The 23,187-nt window shown below is 57.1% G+C and overlaps 9 protein-coding genes across 9 annotated transcripts; 6 read left to right on the forward strand and 3 right to left on the reverse strand.

Moving 5' to 3' along the window:
* Nucleotides 1–993: 993 nt before the first annotated feature.
* Nucleotides 994–4,127, forward strand: KVR01_005464 (uncharacterized protein). The gene has a single exon (XM_044785123.1). The coding sequence runs from the start codon at nt 2,570–2,572 to the stop codon at nt 3,695–3,697; it is 1,128 nt and encodes a 375-aa protein (XP_044645909.1). The 5' UTR covers nt 994–2,569; the 3' UTR covers nt 3,698–4,127.
* A 547-nt stretch (nt 4,128–4,674) lies between these two features.
* On the forward strand, nt 4,675–6,657 carry KVR01_005093 (uncharacterized protein). Its single transcript, XM_044785393.1, has one exon. It carries the CDS (start codon nt 4,947–4,949, stop codon nt 6,513–6,515), a length of 1,569 nt encoding a protein of 522 aa, XP_044645538.1. The 5' UTR covers nt 4,675–4,946; the 3' UTR covers nt 6,516–6,657.
* A 486-nt stretch (nt 6,658–7,143) lies between these two features.
* On the forward strand, nt 7,144–8,529 carry KVR01_005629 (uncharacterized protein). Its single transcript, XM_044783733.1, has 3 exons — nt 7,144–7,513; nt 7,678–8,010; nt 8,159–8,529. Exons 1-3 carry the CDS (start codon nt 7,381–7,383, stop codon nt 8,311–8,313), a joined length of 621 nt encoding a protein of 206 aa, XP_044646074.1. The 5' UTR covers nt 7,144–7,380; the 3' UTR covers nt 8,314–8,529.
* On the reverse strand, nt 7,583–10,884 carry KVR01_005052 (uncharacterized protein). Its single transcript, XM_044789083.1, has 2 exons — nt 9,658–10,884; nt 7,583–9,444 (listed from the first exon to the last, which is right to left on the reverse strand). Coding segments are annotated over exons 1-2 (612 nt in total). The 5' UTR covers nt 9,659–10,884; the 3' UTR covers nt 7,583–8,833.
* A 1,855-nt stretch (nt 10,885–12,739) lies between these two features.
* Nucleotides 12,740–13,225, forward strand: KVR01_005470 (uncharacterized protein; the record flags this gene model as incomplete). Its single annotated transcript, XM_044788278.1, has 1 exon — nt 12,740–13,225. The coding sequence occupies one exon, from the start codon at nt 12,740–12,742 to the stop codon at nt 13,223–13,225; it is 486 nt and encodes a 161-aa protein (XP_044645915.1).
* On the reverse strand, nt 13,152–16,801 carry KVR01_005008 (uncharacterized protein). The gene is made up of 4 exons (XM_044787917.1): nt 16,664–16,801; nt 15,866–15,906; nt 15,593–15,652; nt 13,152–15,503 (listed from the first exon to the last, which is right to left on the reverse strand). Exons 3-4 carry the CDS (start codon nt 15,605–15,607, stop codon nt 14,043–14,045), a joined length of 1,476 nt encoding a protein of 491 aa, XP_044645453.1. The 5' UTR covers nt 15,608–15,652; nt 15,866–15,906; nt 16,664–16,801; the 3' UTR covers nt 13,152–14,042.
* An 892-nt stretch (nt 16,802–17,693) lies between these two features.
* KVR01_005366 (mitochondrial 54S ribosomal protein RML2) lies at nt 17,694–18,903 on the forward strand (the record flags this gene model as incomplete). The annotated part of the gene is made up of 2 exons (XM_044794714.1): nt 17,694–18,657; nt 18,725–18,903. 2 exons carry the CDS (start codon nt 17,694–17,696, stop codon nt 18,901–18,903), a joined length of 1,143 nt encoding a protein of 380 aa, XP_044645811.1.
* A 307-nt stretch (nt 18,904–19,210) lies between these two features.
* On the reverse strand, nt 19,211–19,861 carry KVR01_004907 (uncharacterized protein; the record flags this gene model as incomplete). The annotated part of the gene is made up of 1 exon (XM_044790594.1): nt 19,211–19,861. The coding sequence occupies one exon, from the start codon at nt 19,859–19,861 to the stop codon at nt 19,211–19,213; it is 651 nt and encodes a 216-aa protein (XP_044645352.1).
* A 1,645-nt stretch (nt 19,862–21,506) lies between these two features.
* KVR01_005180 (uncharacterized protein) lies at nt 21,507–23,106 on the forward strand (the record flags this gene model as incomplete). The annotated part of the gene is made up of 2 exons (XM_044788109.1): nt 21,507–21,913; nt 21,990–23,106. 2 exons carry the CDS (start codon nt 21,507–21,509, stop codon nt 23,104–23,106), a joined length of 1,524 nt encoding a protein of 507 aa, XP_044645625.1.
* Between the last annotated feature and the right edge of the window lie 81 nt (nt 23,107–23,187).

Consider the following 23,187-nt stretch of genomic DNA (forward strand, 5'->3'; position numbering starts at 1 on the left):
AAAGCGAAGCTTTGCGCGCTCAGATCGAAGTTTTATGGCGTCGCGACTGGGGGTGGGGCCAAACCGAAGTGTCTAGCCCAAAGCGGGCTAGCGGCTGGAGCGTTGAAGATCTTTGCTCCGTGCGCCCGTGCTGCCAGGTCCGGCCTGCCGGCTTAGACGCAGCTGAGAAGATGCGTGAGGGAGAAAGAACAACTGTGGCCGACTGACTCTTGTGTAACCAGAAATCAGACTGTCGACTGACTCCGAAGTCTTGTCTAGAGCCATAGGAGACTCTCAGCAAGCAAAGGTCTATGATCGTCGAGCTGCAGCGTGGTACTGAACGGCCAATTTTTCAATCTAAATCCCTGTCGATAACGAATGCTTGGACTCTCTCGTCATCTCCCCTCGCCCCCCGCGGCGCAGGACTGCCGATATTGCACTCCCAACGCCGCCTCGCCTTGCCTCTGAGCCCAGCTGTCAGGCTGTCTGACCGGACGCCGCAAGCATCCCACGCCTGGGTTTAATCTATCAGGCCCCGGAAACACTTCTCACCAATAGTCCAGAACTAAGGCTCCGGTCAAACTGAGGGTGGCTTGCATGTCCTACCGCTCCTTCGCGAGGGCGGCTTACGGATATGGCCTAGTCCTGGGCTTCGTCATGCTCAGTCAACGGAGAAATGCCCCCAGAGGCCTCATCGACTAACCGTCCTCCCACCCCCACCCTTGATATCTCACCGCATGCTCATTTCCTCAGCAATCAACTTGCTCAAGCACGTCTTGACCATTGCCCGGAGGCCGTCGACCTGCACCCGAGCGCGTCGTCGTCTTGTCTGCGCCGTTGTATCGGGCTTCAAGCATTGCTGCCGCCGATTGAGCGGACATCTCAGCGCGACACCTCTTTTGGCATCGCTGCCGGCCTCTACTTACTATCCCTAATTTCCGTCCCATGCGCGCCCTCGCAGCCCTCGGCAGTGTCTAGTATACTACCTGACTACATGGTAGCTGTCGATTCGGATCGGCGCCAAGCCCCCCTACTATGAGAGTCTAGTAAAATGACAGCTGGTTGACGCTTTTGTGCGTATCGACAACATGAGCCAGCGTTGCAGTACTCCGTACTAGCGACTTGGAGAACCCTGCAATCCGGTTGTCCCATCCTCGCTAATGCCGCCCACCGGTCAACGCTACCCATCATCCCTCTGGCCGTCGACGCAAGGGAGAGCCTCCTGCACAGCTCGGCACACTGCCTGACTGCCATGTTTTCTCGGTTGACAAAGAGCTGAGTCTTGCGGGCTCCCCACACAACTCGGTGCCCTGTGTGCCTCGCACTTATGCTCGAGCATGCTGCCAACCCTGGTCCATCTCTGCCAGATACCCGTCGATCAAAGCTGCCATGGCCAACGGGCATCTACCAGGTGCCATGCGACCAGCACTGCTGTCGTTAAAACTCCGAATATGGGCACCGTGCTCGGACGAACCACCTCGCCTCTGGGTGTTGACCCTAGGATCACTTTAGGAGATCCGATGAAGATCTCGGACAGCGGGTTCGACTGCCGTGCTGAGCCCCCCGGTGCTATCACGTCCAAGACCTGCACTGCTGCACAGATCACGGCGTTATCTTACAGTTGACTTGAGCGCAAGCGCGAATGATCACTATGTACAGTCCTGCAGTGTCTTGCAAGTCCACATCATCTAGTCGATGGTGTACTCGGACCCCTGTCCATGCCTGACAGGAAGCAGGCTTGCCCTTGGACCATGCGACCCCATGCTCCACAGCACACACACACACAAGCGGGCGACTGCGGTGTGGCAGACACCTGTAAGAAGTGGAAGGGTTCCTCTCCGGTCTCCTAATCATGGGCGACAGGCACGAGCAAAGGTTACTGTACTTTGGTGACAGATCTGCTAACTCGTTTCTGCTACCTTGCCGATATTCATGCAAGCCCGGCTTTGCGGGTTGCCCTCGTGGTGGGCTGTGTGGTCCATGTCAAGTGACAACGGTCGGACCCATAATCTACCAATATCGAAGGGCAGGGCTACAGCCAATATTTCATATCTCTTGCTTTCGTGTACTATACCCCGGCCCTCACCGACTGTATTCGATCATAATGCAGACAAGACAGACTCTACACTCATAATTGCGACTCATGCCCCGCCTCACAACAGGCTCGCGACATGGACACTTCCCCTCTCTTAATGTATCTGCCGTTGACTCCACCACGGACGTCGTGCGAGCCATCGAACCTGCTCAGAGGGACTTCCACTGATCTACGGCTAGAGCTGACGGAATAGAGGCCGGCTTGGACTAGGAGGTATATTTGGCTTGCTACCCGCTCTTGGGCGCCCGACCAGCTGGGAACCCGTTCGTAACCATTACCCAAGGACATCGACGGCGCGATCTGGCGGCTTTTTTAGTGTATACTGTCATCTCGACGTGGGAGCGAACCAGGTGGCTGGACTTGAGTACGGCGACAAGGCCAGGCCAAAATACCGATTCTCGAAAGGAGGTGGCCGGCCCATATCTCTCGAGCCATTGCCGCATATTGTGCTCCTGATCGCTACAAGACGTAGCCTACACATTACAACCAGGAGACATGGCGGCAGGATTTCACAAATTCACCCAGTTACCTCCCGAGGTTCGCAACTCCATCTGGGAGCTCACTCTCCCGGGGCCACGAGTTCACGACATATACCCTGCATCAACATCTCAAAAGACGCCAGCGAGTGAGGGTTTGCGTTTCGCAAATGAGAGTACGGAGCGACCACCTGCCGCATCAGCCGTGTGCCGTGAATCTCGCTCCATTATTCTATATCATTACAGGCCCCTCACCCTCAGTTCAGCGACAAAATACGTCGACCTGTCGCGAGACATTCTCCTCCTCGAATCCTGCCTTCTCGAGAGGGAGCTCTACCGCGTGCTGCTCTTTATGAGCAGGATTTCCCAGATCCGAAATGGCATACGCAGTATTGCTTTCGGAACATCCTACAGCGCAAGTCTCGGTGGCATCTGGCACCCATCGTTAGGTCGGGACGCACCAAAACCACAGACCAAGAACAGTATGACAAAGTTCCTGCAACGGCTGTCTGTGTTCCCCAGGCTGGAGAGAGTGATCTTTGTGCTCTACCAGGAAGCGCAGTATGAAGTGAAGGAGCTCCCCCGAGCGGATGCTGCCTGGGATGGACACTTGAGCCAGAATGCGACGTTCTATCTGGCGGGGATAAAGCCGCCACGAGTAAGGGACATATTCGGCAAAGCGGAGAAAGCCACCCACGATTCAACGAACAATGAGGAGAAGATCGGAACCGACGGCCCTGAACCAACCTCGTGCACCATGCCCTGGACACAGGAGAAACCCGCGTGGCCGCACGTCAACGAGCTCAGATACTATCCACCAGGCCTCGGTGAAGACCTCCACGCAGAGGAGTCGGATGATAGAATTACAAAGTGGTATCGTGGGTCGTGGTCCTGCACGGTAGACGACCTGAGGCGGTTCAGAATGGACTGGACTCGGGCGGCAGACACGGCTCTGAAGGAGTCGCACGGTGACGAGCGGTCCCCACCCGGGTGGTGCAAGAAAAGAGGCAGGATCCCGGATGAAGAAGATCTGCAGAGGCCACAGAAGAAACAGAGCAGGCAGGTGTCAGTAGAACGGCTCAGGCTGCCAACTATGGAGACTGCAAGTCTGCTCTGGCGGTATACACTACCGGCTAAGACATCCTGACATGCAGCTGGCTGTGGAAGCTGCCTGAACGACCCGCCCTCGGGGATCAGATGAGGATTAGACGAGCTGCAGGTAGACATGCAAACTGTATTCGTACGGCTGCCTGTGAGTCCCCTTGAAGAGCAGAGTCGAGGGGGTAGATTCGGGCCGCGCGGAGGAGCAAGTCGCCGATGAGTGTGGAGCCCCGGACTCCGGGTCTCAAGTAAACATTGTGTTGATTCTTTGAGTCAAGATCCCCTTGGCCTGGATGATCAGCTCGTATATACGCCTGAGTTTCCCTGTTTAGATAACCCAGCATACACAATTGCGGATCAAACTATGAACCTTGCAGTCGTTCCCGTGGTAGCTTATTGCCATTGGATGGTGATAAACGATAGATAGATAGATATGTTAGGTGGTTGGTTTGTAAGACAGGCAACACTTATGGCTTGTAGGCACCAGTTTCAATCCCTGGCTTCCGGCGATGTGGTCATGATCGAAGGCAGACATAGAATTGAATTGAGTTGAATGATTCGACCGCAACTGCAGCACCGGCCAGGCAAGGGGGTGGCGCCACCTGTGTGGTTGTGCCACTTCGTGATCCTCGAGCTTTGCATACCAAGTGTGGTTGTGTGGGTACCTAGGTAAGTGTGAAGTGCTCTTCCAGTCGTCTTAGGCAGCGAGTAAGTGACTGTCGATCGGTTCAAGAACAGCCTGTCTGTGTGTGGACGGCGCATGGTCAAATCGAGGTCCAATTGGGCCGATTCGAGACGGTGCTATCGACAGTGTTTTGATTCCATCTCTAGCAGACCACCGCAGCGAGCCGGGAGGTCTAAGTATGGTGGAGTGCCTGCTGTAGCGACAAATCTGCCGGGCCCTGCAGCCAATGCGACGGCGGGCTTGGCCAGAAGAGGAAGGAAGTGCAAAGCCGGTGCCTGCACTGGCCCTCATTCACCACGGGCCCCATATTTCCCCATCACCTTCACCCATGGCGGCAGGGCCGCCATGCTGGGGAAGACAAGTGCTTACTTACATCAATTTCTTTTCGCTCCTCCAATACAATTCAACATCTTCCCCTCTCAGTCCGCCTCTCCCCGCGAGCTGCCTCTCCTGCGGATGGATAAGAAGGACGCGCGGCAATTTCAATTCTGGGCCGTGACCGTGACAATGGATTGACCGTCTCACGCTTCCGCAACTAGCTCGCCAACTTGTTCCCTCTGCCTTTATCACCCCTGTCTCAAAACACCACCAGCCAATATTGTCTTGAGACATGGCCCAGAACGGCCACTCAAATGGTTCAACGAGCCATGTCTCCGAGTCCATAGCCACAGAGCGCACACCACTTCTGGCCACTGGCGATATCGCCCCAACCGCAGACCCAACAGTATCCGAGGCCACGACGCTGCAGGGCTCTAGCGCCGGCACCTTCTCAGAGAATACAGCTGCTGATGCAGATGACGAGGACGAGGACGACGGCCGGCCCTTCCCAACATGGCAGATCTTCTGGATCTGCTTCGCTCGCCTGGTCGAGCCGATGGCCTTCTTCTCCATCTTCCCCTACATCAACAAGATGGCCCAGGAGAACGGCAACCTTGAAACCGCCGACGTTGGTTTCTACAGCGGCCTCATAGAGTCGCTGTTCTCGCTCACCCAGGCCGTCTTCATGTTGTTCTGGGGCCGGGCCTCGGACAGGCTGGGCCGGAAGCCCATCCTCGTTTTCAGCCTGGTCGGTGTCACCATCGCTACAGCCCTGTTTGGGTTTTCCCGGACCATCTGGGAGATGATCCTGTTCCGCTGCGCGGCTGGTGTTTTTGGGGGCACCATCGTTACCATGCGCACGATGCTGGCCGAGCATAGCACCCCTCGCACCCAGGCCAAGATCTTCAGCTGGTTCGCCTTCTCCGGGAACCTGGGCATTTTCATTGGGCCGCTCTTGGGTGGTGCCCTTGCGGACCCGGCGCACCAGTATCCTGGAGCCTTTGGGCATGTCAAGTTCTTTCATGACTATCCCTACGTGCTCTCCAGCCTGGCTGTTGGGCTCCTGGGCCTCGTTTCCGTCTTCACGAGCGCATTCTTCATCGAGGAGACGCTGAAGAAGGAGCCCAGCTCGGAGGATGGGGCCGTCAAGCCCAAGAAAGAAAGCGAGAGCATCCGGAGCATTGTCATGACACCCGGTGTCGCCATTGTTCTGTACGTTTACGGCCATATCATGCTGCTGGCCCTAGCTTACACGGCCATCCTGCCCGTGTTCTGGTTTACACCGGTCGATCTGGGCGGCTTTGGCTTCACCCCAATCCAGATGTCACTGATGCTGTCCGTCAACGGCGTCGCACAGGCGTCCTGGCTGCTCTTTGTATTCCCGCCCCTCCAGCACCGGTGGGGCACCAACAAGGTCCTCCGCGTCTGCGCGATATGCTACCCCTTCTTTTTCGCCATCTGCCCCCTGGGCAACATCGTGCTGAGGTCCGGCCACGACCTGGCGTTCTGGATATCGGCCCCTCCCATCCTCTTCATCGGCAGCGGGATCGCCATGAGCTTCACGGCTATCCAGCTGGCCCTGAACGATGTGTCCCCCAGCCAGGCGGTCCTGGGCACACTGAACGCCCTCTCTCTGACATTTGCCTCGGTCCTGCGGGCTTTCACCCCCGCGACGTTCTCGAGTCTCTTCGCCCTGGGGGTCGGGACCCAGTGGCTGGATGGCTATGCTATTTGGGTCCTGATGATCTTCTTCGCGATGGGTTTCACCGTGGTCGCGAGGTACTTGCCGGAGACGGAGAAGAAAAGGCCTGCTTCACGGGGACAAGAAGCGCAGGAAAGCGCCGAGGAGGACAGGAATTGAGGAGTCCAGCTGTTGTGCCTGCAACGAGTTCTGCGCTCTACTGCCATACGAGGAGACTCATCTTGATTTTAGACTAGACAACAATATAGTTAAAATTCTGCATGTGAGGCACGGTTGTGCCACATGTGGCGATGTATTTTCACATCCTCGCTGCAGTGCAATGAACCCTGAGGGTGATATTTTACCCGGTAGGCGCGGTGACATGCGACCGGAAGAAAATATGATGATCCTATTGAGGCATTTCCGACAATAACGGAATCGCCTCATCATCTGGACACATGTGCGGACCTGCCAGTCATTTACATGCATGTAAGCCTCCGTACCCGTCCCAACAGCCAGCCAGCCAGCCAGCCAGGCACATTGCTGGCGCCTGCTGGTACCCGTTTACTGCATGCCATACATCCACAAGACATCGGACTTGGTCGATCTCCACAAGTGGTCCCCTTGTGGTTCCGAGGTGCCATATGCGCCGCAGACCCGCTGCAGCGGGTTGGATCGTTAGGCCTGTTGTTTTTAGACTGGACATGGATCATTGTTTTCCTAAAGCGGTACAGCGCGCCTCTCGATAGTGAGGGTTTGGTCCCCAACGACACAAACGACGTGGGTATACCGAGGCGGATCAGACTGCTAAAATCTCACTTGGAATTCTTTGACCGTACGGATATCAAATCCATCATTGACTTTGTCGAGAGGCTGGACCCATGGCGAGAATTTGAGTAATATATAAAGGCCACGGGCATCCGCACAAGCAATGTAGGTTTTGATTTGGCGCATATCCGACATCTTTCTTCTACTCGAATACGTCGTCCATCCCAAACATCCCCTTGTGAAAGAAGTGAAATAATAAAAGGGCCACGCCTTAAACATGTCAGCCGAGCGACGATTTGAACAGAGGCGCTTCCGCCTCGAAGAATCGGTCACGCAGAACGCCGGCGCGCGCACCGTCTTCATCGAGCGCATGACCCCGGGAACCACCGTCCCACCGCACTACCACACCCGTCAGTATTGTCTGCACATTCTCCCCCATCACAGTTCCTCCCCCCCCTCTTCTGGAACTCCTCACAGCACCTTCTACAGGATCACCGGCACCATTTTCCTCCCACAGACCCCCTGACAGGTTGAACCAACCAACCAACTAACCCACAAAAAAAAAAAAAACCAGGCTTCTCGGAGACCTTTGACCTCCTCGAGGGCTCCCTCACGGTCCACTCGTCCAAGCAGGAGCCGACCGCCGCGGGGGACGAGGGCGCGGACCTGGAGCTCCTGGAGCGGTCCTCCACGCGGGTCTCGCCCGGGGGCGCGGCGCCGCCGCCGGTCGTGCCCGCCGGGGTGTACCACAAGTACGTCGTGGGCGGCGGCGCGGACGCCGTGCTCCGGTGCGTCGTGGAGCCGGGCCACGCGGACTTTGAGAGGCTGCTGATGATCCTGAACGGGCTTGCCGACGACGGCGAGCTCGAGGCCATGGGGGATAGCGTGTTGCTTATGGCTGTGATTAGTAGGTTGCCCCTTTTTCCGAATCTCTTTCTTTCCCTTACACCTCCCTCTCATTTCCTTGGTCTTTGTTTTGTCGTCCTTTCATGCTGTTGCTGTTGCTGTTGCTGCTGGTGCACGTGGACATAGTATGCTGATACGACTTGATATAGTGGACCTGGGCGATGCTCATCTTCTTGGGCCGGCCAAGTCCATGCTGGATGGTGTCTATGCGAGCCAGAGGCAGGAGGTTGCGGACCTGAAGGCACGGCTGTTGGCCAAGTACGACAATGAGGAGAACTTGAAGAAGCTGTTGGCCAAAAATTAGCCGGGTAACAGCATGCCTTCCTGGAAGTGGTCGCTGAGAACTGCTCCTTGGGGAGCCGACCTCATCCTGTGGGCGCATCTCACCATCATGGGCCAAAAGCAAAGGGCAGCAAGGCGTCCCTTTGGGCAGCTACGCCATGACATGATGCCCATATCACTCCAGCCAGCAAGTGATGACATTTGAGGCGACGAATACAGGAGTCAAAAAATTGTATTGCATAGCCTTCAGACTAAATAGGCAAGCAAGGATATCATAGAAGTGATAATAGTTCAAATTGATCCTCCAGAAATTCCAAACACCGCGCTGTCATTTCCATCTTTCCGAAATCTTACGAGATCTTGCCCAGGTTGGAATAAAAGAGAACCCCGCCGTTGAAGTCCCATATAGAAGTTGAACTCGTTAAATCCGTGGAGTCATTTGACAACAAAAGAGACAAGAGAAAGAACACGACTGAGAAGCAAAAGACCGCTGATAGCTATGGTTGGGGCTTCGACAAGTCCATGCGTGGACCGTCACTCGATCAACGGTAGTAGTACTCCCTAGCCCTCCTCCGGTCCTCGATGTTGATAGTGATCCTCTCCCTATCCTCCTCGATCCTCTTCGGCGGAGAGGGAGGTGCAGGGAGGTACTTCCTCTGCGGCGGTCCCTCGACGTAGCGGTACGTCTCGTATTCCCTCCTTACGGGGACTGGGATGTATCGATCCCTCTCGATAATGAGCTCCCGCTCCCGCTCATCATAGTGGCTGTGGCTGTGACTGCGACTCCGGCTCGTTTTCTTGGAGGACTTGGACGACGAGCTTGAGGAGGATGAGGAGGACCTCCTGGACGACTTGGACTTCTCGGACGGCTCGACGTCCACGGCGATGACGTCTATCTCATCTCGTGCCGGGGGCGGCGGTGGTGGTGGCGGCTCCAAGAAAACGGGAGGAGGCGGCCTCACAATAACTGGGGGCGGTGGAGGCGGCGGCGGCGGCAGAGCCAGCACAGGTGGTGGCGGAGGCTTCTCGATGGCTGGAGGCGGAGCGGGCGGGGGCACGACCGTTGTGATCTTCCTCCGGATTGTCACGCTGCCAGGGGTGGGTGGTTCGAGGTAGACCACCTTCTTCTTGTACCTCTTCTCCTTCACAGGCACTGAATGAGAGGCCCAGTTAGCAAATATGTACTTGGAAGAAACGGTACCACTTAGCAAAATCAAGGAGATGTGCAAGTGTGCGTTGTGGGAAGAGGTCAATACCGAGGACTGGTACGTAGAAGTACATTGCTTTGCAGACGGGTAGGTGCAGACAGAGGGTGAAGGTATGTACACAGATGAAGAGCAGAAAGAGAAAAAACGGGCGCACTGACTGATGAGATATAGCCCGGTAAACAGCAGCTGCTTGCGATGTAAAAATACCCAACGTTGTCGAGGGGCTATGCGGCTGAGGGCAGTCTTGTCGTCTAAGCCAGGGTTGCGCGCAAGCAAACGTATGTGGTATATTCGTGAAGCAATACAGAGGTGGGTTGCGGGCCCAGGCTGCGGCCGTGAAACACAAGCTGCTATTTATACGGTGGATTGTCGGGATCCAGTGAGAAAGCTTAAGTCCGTCTAGCGACCAAGCTTCGTTTTGACAAGAGTGATGCGATACGATGCGACGGATCCGGGCTCTGAAGGAATCTTGGGGGTCGCGGGACAATCGCAAGACGTGAGGCGGCCGCAGGTGTGGTGAGAGTTGGGTGGGGGCAAGGCGATGATGGATGGCGGGCCGAGAGAATGGGCTGAAAGGTTTGAAACTAGGAAGATATAAAAACAAGACGCAAGGGTTCGGCCTGGAAGTCAAGTGGCCAAGGTTGGGTATATATTCGGCGCAGGAGTGTCATATGGATCTCATGCTGTGTTAGTAGTATGGTGTATACTTAAGTAGATAGCGTCGTTCACGCGGGTCGACATCACCTCTTGCGATTTGGCACATGGGTGCGTGTGCCTAGTGGTGGCAGGGACCGCATTCGTAAAATGACACAGCCCATCTGGGACCTTGATCACTTGCCCAACCTGCGCCTCGGGGCGAGCAACAGTGACATCTGCCACCCGGGTTCCGCCAAGCTAAGCCTTTTCCCCCTCAAGGCTCTTCCAAGGTTCGGCACGTCTGCCCATCTCGGACAGGGAACCGTGGCCCATCACGGAAGCACAGAAGCATTCGAAGGCGCCTGCTTCCGTGTTGCTGGGAAGCCAGGTACTCGGTAGCATCTGCTCCCAGCTTCCAGCAACAGGCTGCGACCGACCCCTGCCCCCCACCATCACAGGAGGAGCCCAGAGGGAGGGGGCCGGCGGGAGCATCGTCCCGTGGGCTGCGGGTGTGGTTGGGCAACGGGCGTGGCCCGGAATCAGGCGATGACGTTGGCCTGCAGACCCAGGCGACGGCCCAGAAAAGCAGGGAACATATTCCAGGGTCTTCCTCAAGTTCCTTGTGGGCTGGCAGGCCTGGCAGGGCCCGACGTGGTGGCCTGGAACCGGCCATGAGTGGCTGGAGCAGAGTTGCCCCCTGCAGACAGGTGCCTCCCTGGCATCAACCTTTCAGCCTGCCAGCCGAGCAACTCGTGGCCTCTGCATTCTGTGTTGTAGTATGACGGCATCATCAATACTGTAGGCAGACCTGTCGCCCGCGCTGTCGCCAGAATCCCAGCACGTTTGCTGTCGCATCGAGTTTCAACCAGGCTTGTTTCCTGTTTCCACGAGGGTCTTCCCAGAGGCACAATAGGTTGCTGGACCCGATGTTAAGGTTCTGGTCGCTCTGCACGCAGGCAGCGGGCTGGGGAGCCATGCTCTTGGGACACAAAAGCAGGGCGGAGCCTGGCCGATAGGGTGATAGTGCATCGAGCTTGCTAAAGTCGGCAAGGCTGGGAGGACGTCCGCGGGCATTTTGGGCCGCCAGGCTGCCAGGCTGGCGGTCGACGCCCACAATTAGCCTATCAACACAGAAGGGTCCTGCGAGGAGTAACCTGGTAGACCCGGCAACCGTAGCGAGATCGCACATTGCTGGAAGGGGCGTCTCACAGAAGCAAATCTCGTCCAGACCACGACGTCGCGGTCCGATCTGGTCTGGTCTGTGATAGTGGGTCGATATGTATCGAACATCGAAACCCAGGGCGGGATCCAAAATGCCGCGCCATTGGGCAGCCATGGTTTGGGGCGCCGGGTCGTAACCGAGATCACGTTTAAAGCATGCCGTGTTCGCAGGGTGCAAGAAGGAGATCCAGGAGAGAAAAGCTGGCGTCGGGGGAAGCCAAGTCTAGGTGCTTGGGCTTTCGCGCCTTCCCTTCGTCGGTGCCCAAACGTCCTAGGGGGCAAATGTGAGAAAACCTCGAGGCCTGATCGCAGTACCAGGTGACCCTAAAAATTCTGGTCGTCTTTCCAGGACCCAAGACATATACACGCGCAAATCGCAAATGCTATGCCTGGGGCTGCAAGCCCGTGTGGTTGGGGCAAGTCGTTCGTCTACTCTCAACAGCTGTTGTCACACAATCCGGTTCTTCATCAAATACCGGCTTAGCCTGCCTAATTTACAATACAGTGCTATGGCACTTTATAACTGACAACACGAAGCTCTGGTGAGGAACCCCCATTCTCCGTCTGACGACGTACAGAGAAGATTTGCTGGAATCGACTGCCTCCCCCCGATCGTCAAAGCCATTTGCACGGCCTCTCCTCCATCATGTAGCACTGCTTATAAAATCTCAGCCTTCAAGCAGGGGCACCTAGCTACATATCCTGAATTGTTTCTAAATACACATTATGACTATCTTGTCGGAAGTGTTTCGTGATTTGCCAGTCTCTCTTCCAGGGCCAGCAAGACCCATCCCGACAACCAGCGCTGTCACAGTTGCTATTTGAACAACACCCATCTTGCAAACGCATTTCTTCATGCTAGAAAAGAACTGTGCAAGCATGCAGAAAAGCAGTATCGTATTTTACTCTCTTCCTACGAGTGATGGGCGGCCTTTCGAATAGTGACGAGCTGCCCCTGGTGACGGCTTTAGAGCTTCAGCTCATACAAAATGTTGGGCAGTTGTGGAACCTGTTCAACTAGATAAGCTAAATCACCAGGCTTGATGGCACATGGCACACAAAAACCTTGAAACACAAAAATCGGCTGTTCATGCTGACTGTGTTGTGTGTTCGAGTGACTGAGGCTATCACGCACTTATGGAAAGACTTGATCACAGACAACTCGGAGTTGACCTATACCGCCCGTGTCGTATGGATACTCTGGGAAATAAAAGGTACTATGATCCAAGACTGAATAATTATTTTTATCAAGCACTGCAGAGTTGAACAGCCATTCCCACAGACCCGAGCATCTCTTGGGGGGGAGACAGGGAGGACCACAAAAGACACAAAGAGTCCCGAGCAACCACAAGAGCCCAGGGACAACAGCCAAACCCTACCAACATGTCCGACGAAGATGACCCAAGCAGCCCGACCTCGCCCCTCTCCAAGAAAGCCCGCCTAGCCCACTGGATAACAGGCGGTACCAACCGCGGCCCATCGACCATGTCCTCCTTCATCCGCATGACGAGAGACCGCAATGACATCAAGAAAGCAACCAAGGCCTGGTCCCTCGCCGGGGAGCGTGCGCTTGACGAGCACCAGAGCCAGTGGGGGGCGTCAAGGCCGAAAGGGGCGGCCTTGATCAGATGGTATCGGGAGGGCGGCGGCGGCGGAGGTGGCACACATGAGGCGAATCGTGGGGATGCCGTACAGCAGCCTGAGATGCAGCAACGGGGACGGCAGGGACAAGGGGAGGCGGCTCCTGTAGAGGATGACATATATCGGGCAGGCGACAACACCCTTGGGCAGAGGGCTGAGGGAGGCAACACTGGTGATGGTGGCACAATAACAGCAACAGCGACTGGGGAGGGAGGCGATGACCGCTAGCAAGAGGTTGTGGCGCGTCGTGTGTAGCAACGAAGGAGACAGTCATGTGCGGCCAGGATCTAGATTATACCACAGGGCGAGCGGCATGATCGTGTGAAACACACCCACGAGATAGTCCGCGGCCTGACATCACAGTTCATAACAATGATACCCTTTTTATTCCCGTCTACCGTAAAAACACAAGCTGGTAGTCCAACACCACATTGTTAGTATGTACAGTGTGCCAATGCATCATCTCCCTCGTCCGTCCCTCCTTCCTGGCCACTGCCACTATGGAAAAGAACCAAAATCCCCTCGAGATGCTGCCGTATCGTACTGATCATCCAACCATTAAGATGACTCTTATTGCTGAGCCGAGCCATGGAGCAATTGGGAGAGATGACTGCGAAGAGGACCAGGCAGTGTCTGGCAGCAAGAGCAAGTGGAGGTTTGATGGCAGAAGAAACATCTTCCGATAAAATAAACAGAACAGAAACCAACACCGGTTGGGCACTCTCATACCGTGAACTCCCCTTCCAGCGTCCCTGAGCAGACCAATAAACACCCGTACGCCGCCGCAATGACCGAGTAGCGAAATCCGAGAAAGGTATAATCATGACCTCTCCGCTTGGCGCGCAATGAATACAAATTGGCGCTGAAGAGTGCGATGTTGACATAAAGCTTCGTCTTTGGCCTATGGATTCATGCAGTGTCGTAAACCTGAGTAGTTGTCCACATGCTGAGCGTTCAAGGTTATCGTAATCAGAGGCCGGGGGCTATGTCATCAAAAGACCAAAGAGTAGTTGCGTTGCTCGACAGGCAAGCACACAACAGCCTCTCACTCGTCGAGGGGAATGTCTAGGTCATGAATGTCGAACGCAGCCGCGTTCTTCTTGGCCCACTGGCGCGTCAGGATCGACGCCTTCAGGAACTTCTTGCTGGCATACTTCTTGAAGAAGGCTTCGTGACCGACAGGCCGGGCCAGGTAGTCGACCATGAGCTGCAGGCAGGGCTCAATCTCCTCCTCGGTGTAGCCGGCATAGAAAGCCAGCGTTGCATCCCAGTCACCCCTGTCCAGGATCAAGCGTGCCAGGTACATAGCAGTGGCAGCGACATGAGATGGGCGATAAGCCATGAAGCGGCGATCGACAACGCTGATCTCCAACAGGTACTTGGCGACGGTCCGGGTCTGGATGTCGTAGTTATCGGCCTTGGAGATTCGGCGCAGGAAGTTCATGGGGTTCGGGTAGCTGAGGTCGTACTCGAGAGTCTGGAGGATGAAGCGCTCGGCGGACAGAATCTCGGACTCGGTGAATCCGTTGTCTGCAACATGCTTGAAGTTGCCGACATGAGGCGACAGGACCTCCTCGTACTTGGACGCGATGAACATGGCTGTGATGCCCACCAGCTGGACGCGATCGAGTTGGACAACCTTCTCGGAGAGGAAACGGTCAATGATGTTGATGGCCAAAAACAGGGTCTCGGGAAGCAGGTGGAACCGAGTGTGGACCTCGATGAGCCAGTCGACAAGGATGCTTCGGGTCTTCCACTCAAGCTCGTCCTGGTGGTCCATGTAGTCTGGGTTGGGAAGAGAATTGGGCTCGAGCGTGAGAAGGTAGTCGAAGATCTCGTGCGCATACTCGGCAACCATCAGGGGGTCATCATGGTCCTCCTGGTCGAGGTCGACAACACCTTCGGGGTAAACGAATCCTTCCTGCTGGGGTGTGGCGGGCTTGACGACAGGCTCGGCGACCTCGGCGACCTCCTTAGAGCGCCGGTTCTCCTTCTCTGCGGTGTGCACCTTCTTGCGGACGGGCTCACCCTCCTCAACTGGTGTCTTCTCCTTCTTGAGGGCCGGAGCCGCTGCGGGAGGGGCCTTCCTCTTCGAGCCGATCTCGCCGGGGCCCGATGCCTTGGTAGTCTTCTTCGTTGCATTGGCTTCCTTGGATGCAAGTGGGGCCCGGGCGCGTGATGTCGCAGCTGATGTGCTCTTCTGGACCCTATTCGCTTGTGTGGTCTTTGATACAACGCCTGCCTTGGTGGCGGTGACCTTCTTTCCCTCGGTAGCCTCGACCTTGGTGACGTTGGAAACATCACCAAGGGCAGCGCGCTTTCGAGTAGCGGCGCCTGCGACATTGGAGTTGGCAGCAGACTTCTTCGACTGCAGGGGCTTGGATGGTTGGGCGAGCTCGTCGACGTGAAGGGCGGCCGCCTTGGCACGGGTCAGGCGGGTGGAGCTGCCGGTCATGCTGTTCTCGTCATTCTCGCTGGCGATGACGCGGGCGCGCGTAGTACGTCCCTACGAGCAATGTCAGAATGGGTGAGATGTCACGGGATTGCTCGAGACGTCGCGTCATTAAGCTGGCGAGTGTATGGGTGTCATCTTACACCGGCTGGAGGCATGTTGTCGATTGACGTGTATTAAGATACCCAAACACTAAGGGGTTGCTGCAGGAGACAGTCAGTAAACAAACGAGTCATGCAATGCAGCAGCAGGTCGGGGGACAGAGCTGGTGGGTGTGGTGGGTGTGGTTTGTGATTGCGGAGAGAGCTGGAGGTGGTTATGGTGGATGAGGAGGTGCACATGGCTGTGGAGCTCCAGCCAGCCCGTCGCGTCTGGTGAAAAATATTGCAATGGGGACAGGAGCAAGGAAGACTGACATTGAATACTCGGCAACAAAATGCAGAGATGCTAATTGTCTCTAAGACGCGTAACAGTGTCAATCACAGAGCGGCCAGCGGGATGAGATGGGTCTCGATGGTTATGGATGCCCGGCGACAGAACAGCGCGTTGTTGTGTGGGAAAGGCTGATTGATGGCTGTGTGGACTGGCAGAGCTGTGCTGCGTTGTCTGCCTGCTGCCCGAGGGGATGTTGCTGCTGTTGTGGTCCAGTGTTTGCAGAGGTGGAATGGCTAAGGAATGACCTGCTCCTAGGAAGATCAAGACTGACGGAGATGATGATGGGGACGATGGGGTGGGTGGGTGGCAGACGGGCAGACTGGACGGATGTGTGTTTATGTGCAGTGCAGGCTGAGCGGACAGACCTTGTTTTTGAGGTTGACGGGTAGCAGAGAGTGGGAGTGGAGCCCCCTGGTGCAGGTGAGGTGCAAGTGCAATTGCAATTGCAGAGCTGCCGCACACTTGCACGGTGCCAGGTGTGGGAAGGAGCGTGTTGCGGACGGAGCGTGAGCGTGAGGCGTACGTGGGACGTGGACCCCTGCACATGCAGCACCTGCGGCAACAGAGCGCGACTTGGGAGAGGGCCTGCTGCTAGTCCACCCAAACCAGCACTGGTATCCGTACTGTGGTGAACTGCCGCCTGCTGCTCCAGGCTGCTCGAATTGACGGCACGCGTCGTCCCAGGCTGCTCTCTGTACTCTGGAGTCCAAGAATGACCACGACATGGCGCGACGTGCGAGCCATTGGGAAGAGATGCAACCGAAAGAATAGCCACTTACCAGAAGTCACAGTGCCTCCTTGCTTGTTCAATGCTGGTTGCTGGTGGCAAAACGTAGGTGTTGTTGAGAGAATGAGAGAGAAGAGAGAAAGAGAGTGTGTGTCTGTCAACTTTCAAGGAATAAAGTCCAAGTTGAGACAACCTTGGGAGTTTGAGTGGGCTAAAGCTGACTGACCGGGTTGGGTGGGTAGCTCGAACTGTGGGGTCGTGCCGGACGTCGACGCGACGGAACATCGACTTTTGTTTATATTTGGTTTGCCCGTTCCGTCCTTGCAACCACGGCAACCGTCCTTCAACCGCGCCGCCATTGGCCGGCAGCACCGTTGCTGCTCAACCCCCGGCTCCGGAGCTTCAAGGAGCTCTAGCCTCTCGCATCACCAGCTGCACGCATCTCCACGGCACCAGGAGCTATGGCTTGACTTCTGGCTCTTGTATTCTACACCCATTGGCTTGCCATGAGTCACATTCTGCGAGGTTGCCCGGCAAGAGTCTACTCCGAAACGTGCTTCAACACCCGGACCTGTGGCAATTGATCGGGGGACAACGCTCCAGCAACGCCGTAGCAAGATAGATCGCCCAGTGCTAGCTAACACATATGTATGAGCATTTTTGAACTGCACGGCAACCACTTGATTCAACATGTGTGGTATGCATTCAATCGCTCCAGTGATGCCGGCGCGGATAGCATGACACAGAAGTGCGCACCCTTGCATAGTACGGAGTAGTATATATGGTTGGCCTTCTGCTTAGTCATCCGATGACCCCTGCAGATCGCATCGGCGAACTTCGAATTTTCGAGCTTGATTGACACCACCTTGAAGCCCATCGACCCGGCCGCCCAACGATAGCCGCAGGTGACCTCAGACGAGCCAAGTCGAGCCCACTCGTCTTTGCTGGTCCACCCACCTACTCGACTCGAAGGCACAGGCCCTCTCTGCCTGCATTGATGGCTGCCCGGCCCTACTGAGCCAACCACATCAAACGACGCCCGGGGAGCTCGACCCTGAGCATCCTCAGCCGCGCACCACCGAATGATGCTCCAACCAAGGTTCAGGCCACTGGCCTCGTCCATCAGGTCCCTGCTCACCTCCTCCAACTTTTCCCGAGCCTATGCCAGCAAGACCCCCAGCCGCGATCTGCCGACCGCGCCTGCACTGCGCGCCGAGGAGGCTCTCAAGCCCACCCTGAAAAAAGAAGAGGAACAGCTTGTGATTCTGCGGACCTATAAGCCGCGGACCCCCGGTGTGCGACATCTGAAGCGGCCCATCAACGATCATCTATGGAAAGGCCGGCCGTACCGGGCGCTGACCTTCCCCAAGAAGGGCCAGGCAAGAGGTGGCAGAAATAATACTGGTAGGGTCACTGTGCGACACCGTGGTGGCGGGCACAAGAGGCGTATCCGGACCGTCGACTTCGACAGGAAAGCCCCCGGGGCGCACCTCGTGGAGCGCATCGAGTACGATCCCAACCGCTCCGCGCACATTGCCCTGATTTCGAACAGGGCGGACGGCAAGAAAAGCTACATCATCGCAGCCGACGGCATGAGGGCTGGCGATGTTGTCCACAGCTACCGCGCTGGTATCCCCAAGGACCTGCTCGACAGCATGGGTGGCATTATCGACCCGGGTATCTTGGCCTCCAAGACAGCGCACCGCGGAAACTGCCTGCCCATGCACATGATCCCCGTTGGCACCATGATCTACTGTATCGGCTCGAGGAGAGATGGCCCGGCCCGGTTCTGCCGGAGTGCAGGCACCTACGGCGTCATCGCGTCCAAGGAGGAGGAGACAAGGGACGACGGTACCAAGATTGTGGTTGGAAAGCATGTCAACGTGAGGCTGCAGAGTGGCGAGGTCCGCAAGGTGGACAAGGATGCAATTGCGACGATCGGTGTTGCAAGCAATGTCCACTACAACTACACGTCGCTGGGCAAGGCTGGAAGAAGTCGATGGCTAGGCATCAGGCCAACGGTCAGAGGTGTGGCCATGAACACTGGTAAGTCACTAATTCTGAACCTTGATTGCAAATCATCGGCGGTCCACAGACTAACACCTTGGGTTAGTCGACCATCCTCACGGTGGTGGTCGTGGAAAGTCCAAGGGAAACCGGCACCCAGTGAGCCCTTGGGGCACACCAGCAAAGGGCGGGTACAAGACTCGCAGAAAGCACAACATCAACAGGTTTATTGTCACGCCTCGCGTTCGCAACATGGGCAAGAGGAGAGACAAGGGCGGCTCTTGAGTGTCTGTACATATCCAAGCTATATATGTAAGACTATTTGTACAACGTCGATCTCCACGTGCGTGCAAATGGCCTTGTTCGAGGATCTCGTGGCGGATTCTTCATCCGCAAGACAGGCTTACTTGAGGCGTCTCACAGGTGCCTCAAGCCATAGGCGTTCATCCAATGAGGGCAAATGATCTACTTTTGTGGCATATCTGACTTACCACAGTTAGTAGACAGCTGCGGCTCCGCCCTCAATAGAACCCACCACAGATTCGAGACAGCAAACCATAGCAACGACAAGTGCTCCCGCACCAGATTTCAATCAGTCCCAGAGCCCCCTCAACCCAGCAGGGTCCGTCCCAAGCACGGGATCTCGCTCGGGCTTCGGCACAGACCATACCTCCTGGTACCGGCCCTCGTGCTCGCCACCAACAGCAAAGTCCCAACTGGCACCCACAGGATACGCCCCGATCATGGTGAAGCCGGAGAGCTCGACGCCCGCAAGGCCAGGCCCGGCGGCCCCATCACCGGCCCCCGTGGGGTGATGGTCGTCCCCCGGGGTCAGGAGCTTGAACGTGCTGTCGCTGGGGTCCGGGTTGAAGGTCTTGTGGGCCAGCCCGGCGGGCAGGACGAAGACGTCACCGGCGCAGGCGTGGATCTCTATTCCCTTGCTGCTGCTAGTGTCGGTGTCGCCGCCGGCGGGCTCGTCATCAGCGACGCCGAACCTTATGGTGGCCTCGCCGCTCAAGACGGCCATGCACTCGTGGGCGGCGGAGTGGTAGTGCGACTGCTGGGTCTGGCCGTACCTAAAGATCCATTGGACCTGCCAGCCGTTGGCGGCGAAGGCGTCGTGCACGGCTTGCGGGGCGCGCGATGCCGGCGAGGGGAAGAATTGCCGGTAGTGCAGCAGGGGAAAGGGAGAGTTGGGGATCTTGGAGGTCGGCGGCAGATGGTACTTCTTGACCTCGGCCATGTCCGCAGGGGGTTTGAATTGTATCAGACGGCTGCTATGTTGTGGTGTACGCTGTGTGTACACATGTGTGTGTCTAATACTCAAGATACTATGGAGTTTATCTTGGTGCCGAGGTCAACGCCTGGCAATCATCGTCGATGCGACGTCGGGCAACCCATGCCCAGGTGCCGCGGTACCGGCACAGAGCGAGCTGTCATGGAGCATTGTCTAGCGCACACACCCCTGCCCGGGCGCGGAGATTTTTACTAGTATCACGATCGCAATTGGACCTGGCCATGAGGCGTCCAATGGCGGGCTCGAGAGCGTAAATACATGGTGTGAGTTTGAAGTCTGTTGCGACCGCCTGCAACCAGCCTGACGTCCACGTCCAAACCTCGGCTCTTACCGAGACAGCTTGTTCACGTCATCGTTTCCAGGGTGGGCTTGCGTGGTGTGAAAGGGGCTGAGCTGTTGCGTTACAACACAATGGCGGCCCCCTCGGATGGCATCTGATTCTATTCGGGCTCCCGTGTTGGTCCTGATACAAGCGGGCAGCATTGATGGGCGTTCCTATTCGATCGCCAGCCAGGCAAGTGGACCGTTTGTCAGTGCCAAGGTCGCGGGGCCCAAGAGTCTTGGTCTACCTCATCGCAATCTAACCATGGTACCGGGTAGAATCTGCCAGCTGGCTGGCTGGCTGGCCTTTTGCCCCGAGCCAAGCCGTCTGGGTGCTTGCTGCTTTGGCGATCAAAGGCTGATGAGGAGGAAGCAGTCTGGCAGTGCCCAGAGGATCGTCGTCTCGCCCGCCGCTCGCATGCCGCAGCGAGTGGCTGTGCCTGCCAGTCAGTCTCCTTTTCCTCTGGGCTCTCAGCTCTCTGTACCTCCTCCCAGCCTCTCAGCCTCTGCCTGGGCCTTAGCATTGGGCTGATTTGGTCCTGGGCCGTCCCATTTTAGAACCGTTGGCTTTATACTAACCCCCAAACCCCCCCAAACGCGCGCTCCCTTCCCGGGCCTCCCTGCAATCAGGAACGGACGGCTTCTCATGCTTCTATGTACTTTAGTAACCAAGCCGCTACGGAGTATAAATCTTGGGTTTTCGCAGCACGCGATCCCCTTCCTCCTTTGGAATACGAATTCTGCAATCCATCATCAATCCTGTACGCCGTCGGCTAGTTTCACCCGGCACTTGGAGGACCAGAGGAGTCGGTCGACGAAACCTCACCCACACCTTTTTCGTCCAAAGCCGCCGTAGTCTGCCAGTCTGCCAGTCTGCCCCTCGCGACACCGAGCCTCCAAGTAAGCCCAAGATCAACCTCCACAGCTCCAGGGGCATTGCTGCTGCATCCTCGCTCGGCCGTGCCCACCCTTGCGCCCAGTCTCCGGCTCATTCGTTCATTTGTCCCATTTGTACGCCCTTCCCCCGGGACAATTGGCCAAGAAACCCTGCAGTTGGCATCTGACTCGGGGGGGCCACTGCACAACGGCGTCTCGTCTCACGTCGGCGGATATTGCGTCGCCTCGTCACTTCCACCTGCCAACGGGAATGCTACGCCCAAAGTGTGACGACTAGCCCTCCTAAACACATCCGGCCCGTTCGCCACTACAGATTACCGTCCGTAGTTGCACCTCTTTGACCTTTAGTCCCCCCCCCCTTCCCTTTCAGAACATGTCAGGTGGTGAACCGAATAACGGCTCGGTGCCCCTCATCCCAATACAAAGCCGCCGCCAGTACGGACGGCTGGACTATGACATAGAGCACGACCCCGACGACCAAGACGATCGCGACCGCGACCACCTCCAACACCACGGCTCCTACCACGACTCTGGCGTGCGCCACGACGTCGACACCTCATACCCAGGCTCCTCCTACAATCCTACAGATGTCAACATGGCCCGCACGCACATCGCCGCCCAGCTGAGGCCGCGCAGAAGTTCCACAAAGTCTGCCGTCCTCGTCATAGCCTCATATGCCTTCGACTGGATCATCATTATCGTCGCCCTCGGCATCTCCTACCTAATGGGCCACCAACGGCCCAACATGCGCCCTTTCTTCCTCGAGGACCCAAATATCTCGTAAGCTATAGCCCCAGGCCCGGCCCCAACTGCCCTCCGCTTTGTTCCCAGGTCACGGGGTGCTAATTCTCCCCAGATTCCCCTTCACTGAGAAGGAGACGGTCCCACCATGGTTGCTTGTCACCTGCATGGGAGTCATCCCCATATTTGTCATCCTGATCATCGCTCTCATCTTTGTGCCCGGAAACACGGTACCGAAGGGCACGCCCAAGTCCCTGATCTGGAAGCGCAAGCTATGGGAGCTCCATGTCGGCTGGCTGGGGCTCGCCCTGGCTCTGTCATCCGCCTGGTTCATCACCAATGGCATGAAGAATCTCTTTGGCAAGCCGCGCCCAGACATGCTGTCGCGCTGCAACCCGGACCTTGAGAACTTTGAGAAATTCATTGTGGGCGGCCTTCGCGTCGCCGACGGCTTCCAACGCCTCGTCTCGGCCGACATCTGCCAGGGCACCGACAAGCCCGACTCGCAGGAGCTGCTGGAGGACGGGTTCCGGTCCTACCCCTCGGGGCACTCGAGCTCCGCCGCCGCGGGGTTGATCTATCTCAGCTTGTTCATCGCCAGCAAGTTCGCCATCACCTTCCCCTTCCTAGCGCCCGCGCCGGCCGGCCAGTCCAACCCGGCAGCCACCTTCTCCGCCTTCCCGTCGCGCCACCCGGCCAACCAGGTCCGGTCCCGGCGCCTGCAGGCCAGCCTCGAGGGGGAGCGTCTGCACGGCGCCCACGACCCGGAGACGTCGGACATGTTCGCGCGGCATAACAAGCGGCTCGCGTCGGCGCGGCAGCAGGCGGCCGCCCCGCCGCTGTACCTGCTCATCTTCGCGTCGGCGCCCTTCTTCGCCGCCATCTTCATCGCCAGCTCGCGGTGGTACGACTTCCGGCACCACGGCTTCGACATCCTCTTCGGCTTCCTGATCGGACTCATCTGCGCCTTCTTCGCCTTCCGCTGGTATCACCTGCCCGTCTCGCAGGGTGCTGGCTGGGCCTGGGGGCCCCGCTGCAGCGACAAGGCCTTCTGGGCGGGTGTCGGCAGCTTCAGCTACGCCATGGACTGGGAGGACCTCACCCAGGAGTTCAGCCCCGTCGACGAGGAGGCCGCGCTCGGCGATAAGGATCGGTCCATGGCCAGCACGGGCAGCGGTGGTCTGCGCGGGGCAGATGATGGAGAGGAAGGGGCGAGGCGGCGAGCCCAGTAGACGGTTGGAAACTTGGCCGCTCCAGGTCCTTGGAGGATTTATTGTCGAGCAAGGAAACTACATATTGGTACGGCGTTCCGC

This window comes from Diaporthe batatas (genome assembly GCF_019321695.1).
Source record: "Diaporthe batatas strain CRI 302-4 chromosome Unknown Contig00005, whole genome shotgun sequence".
In the NCBI taxonomy this organism is placed as follows: Eukaryota; Fungi; Ascomycota; class Sordariomycetes; order Diaporthales; family Diaporthaceae; genus Diaporthe; species Diaporthe batatas.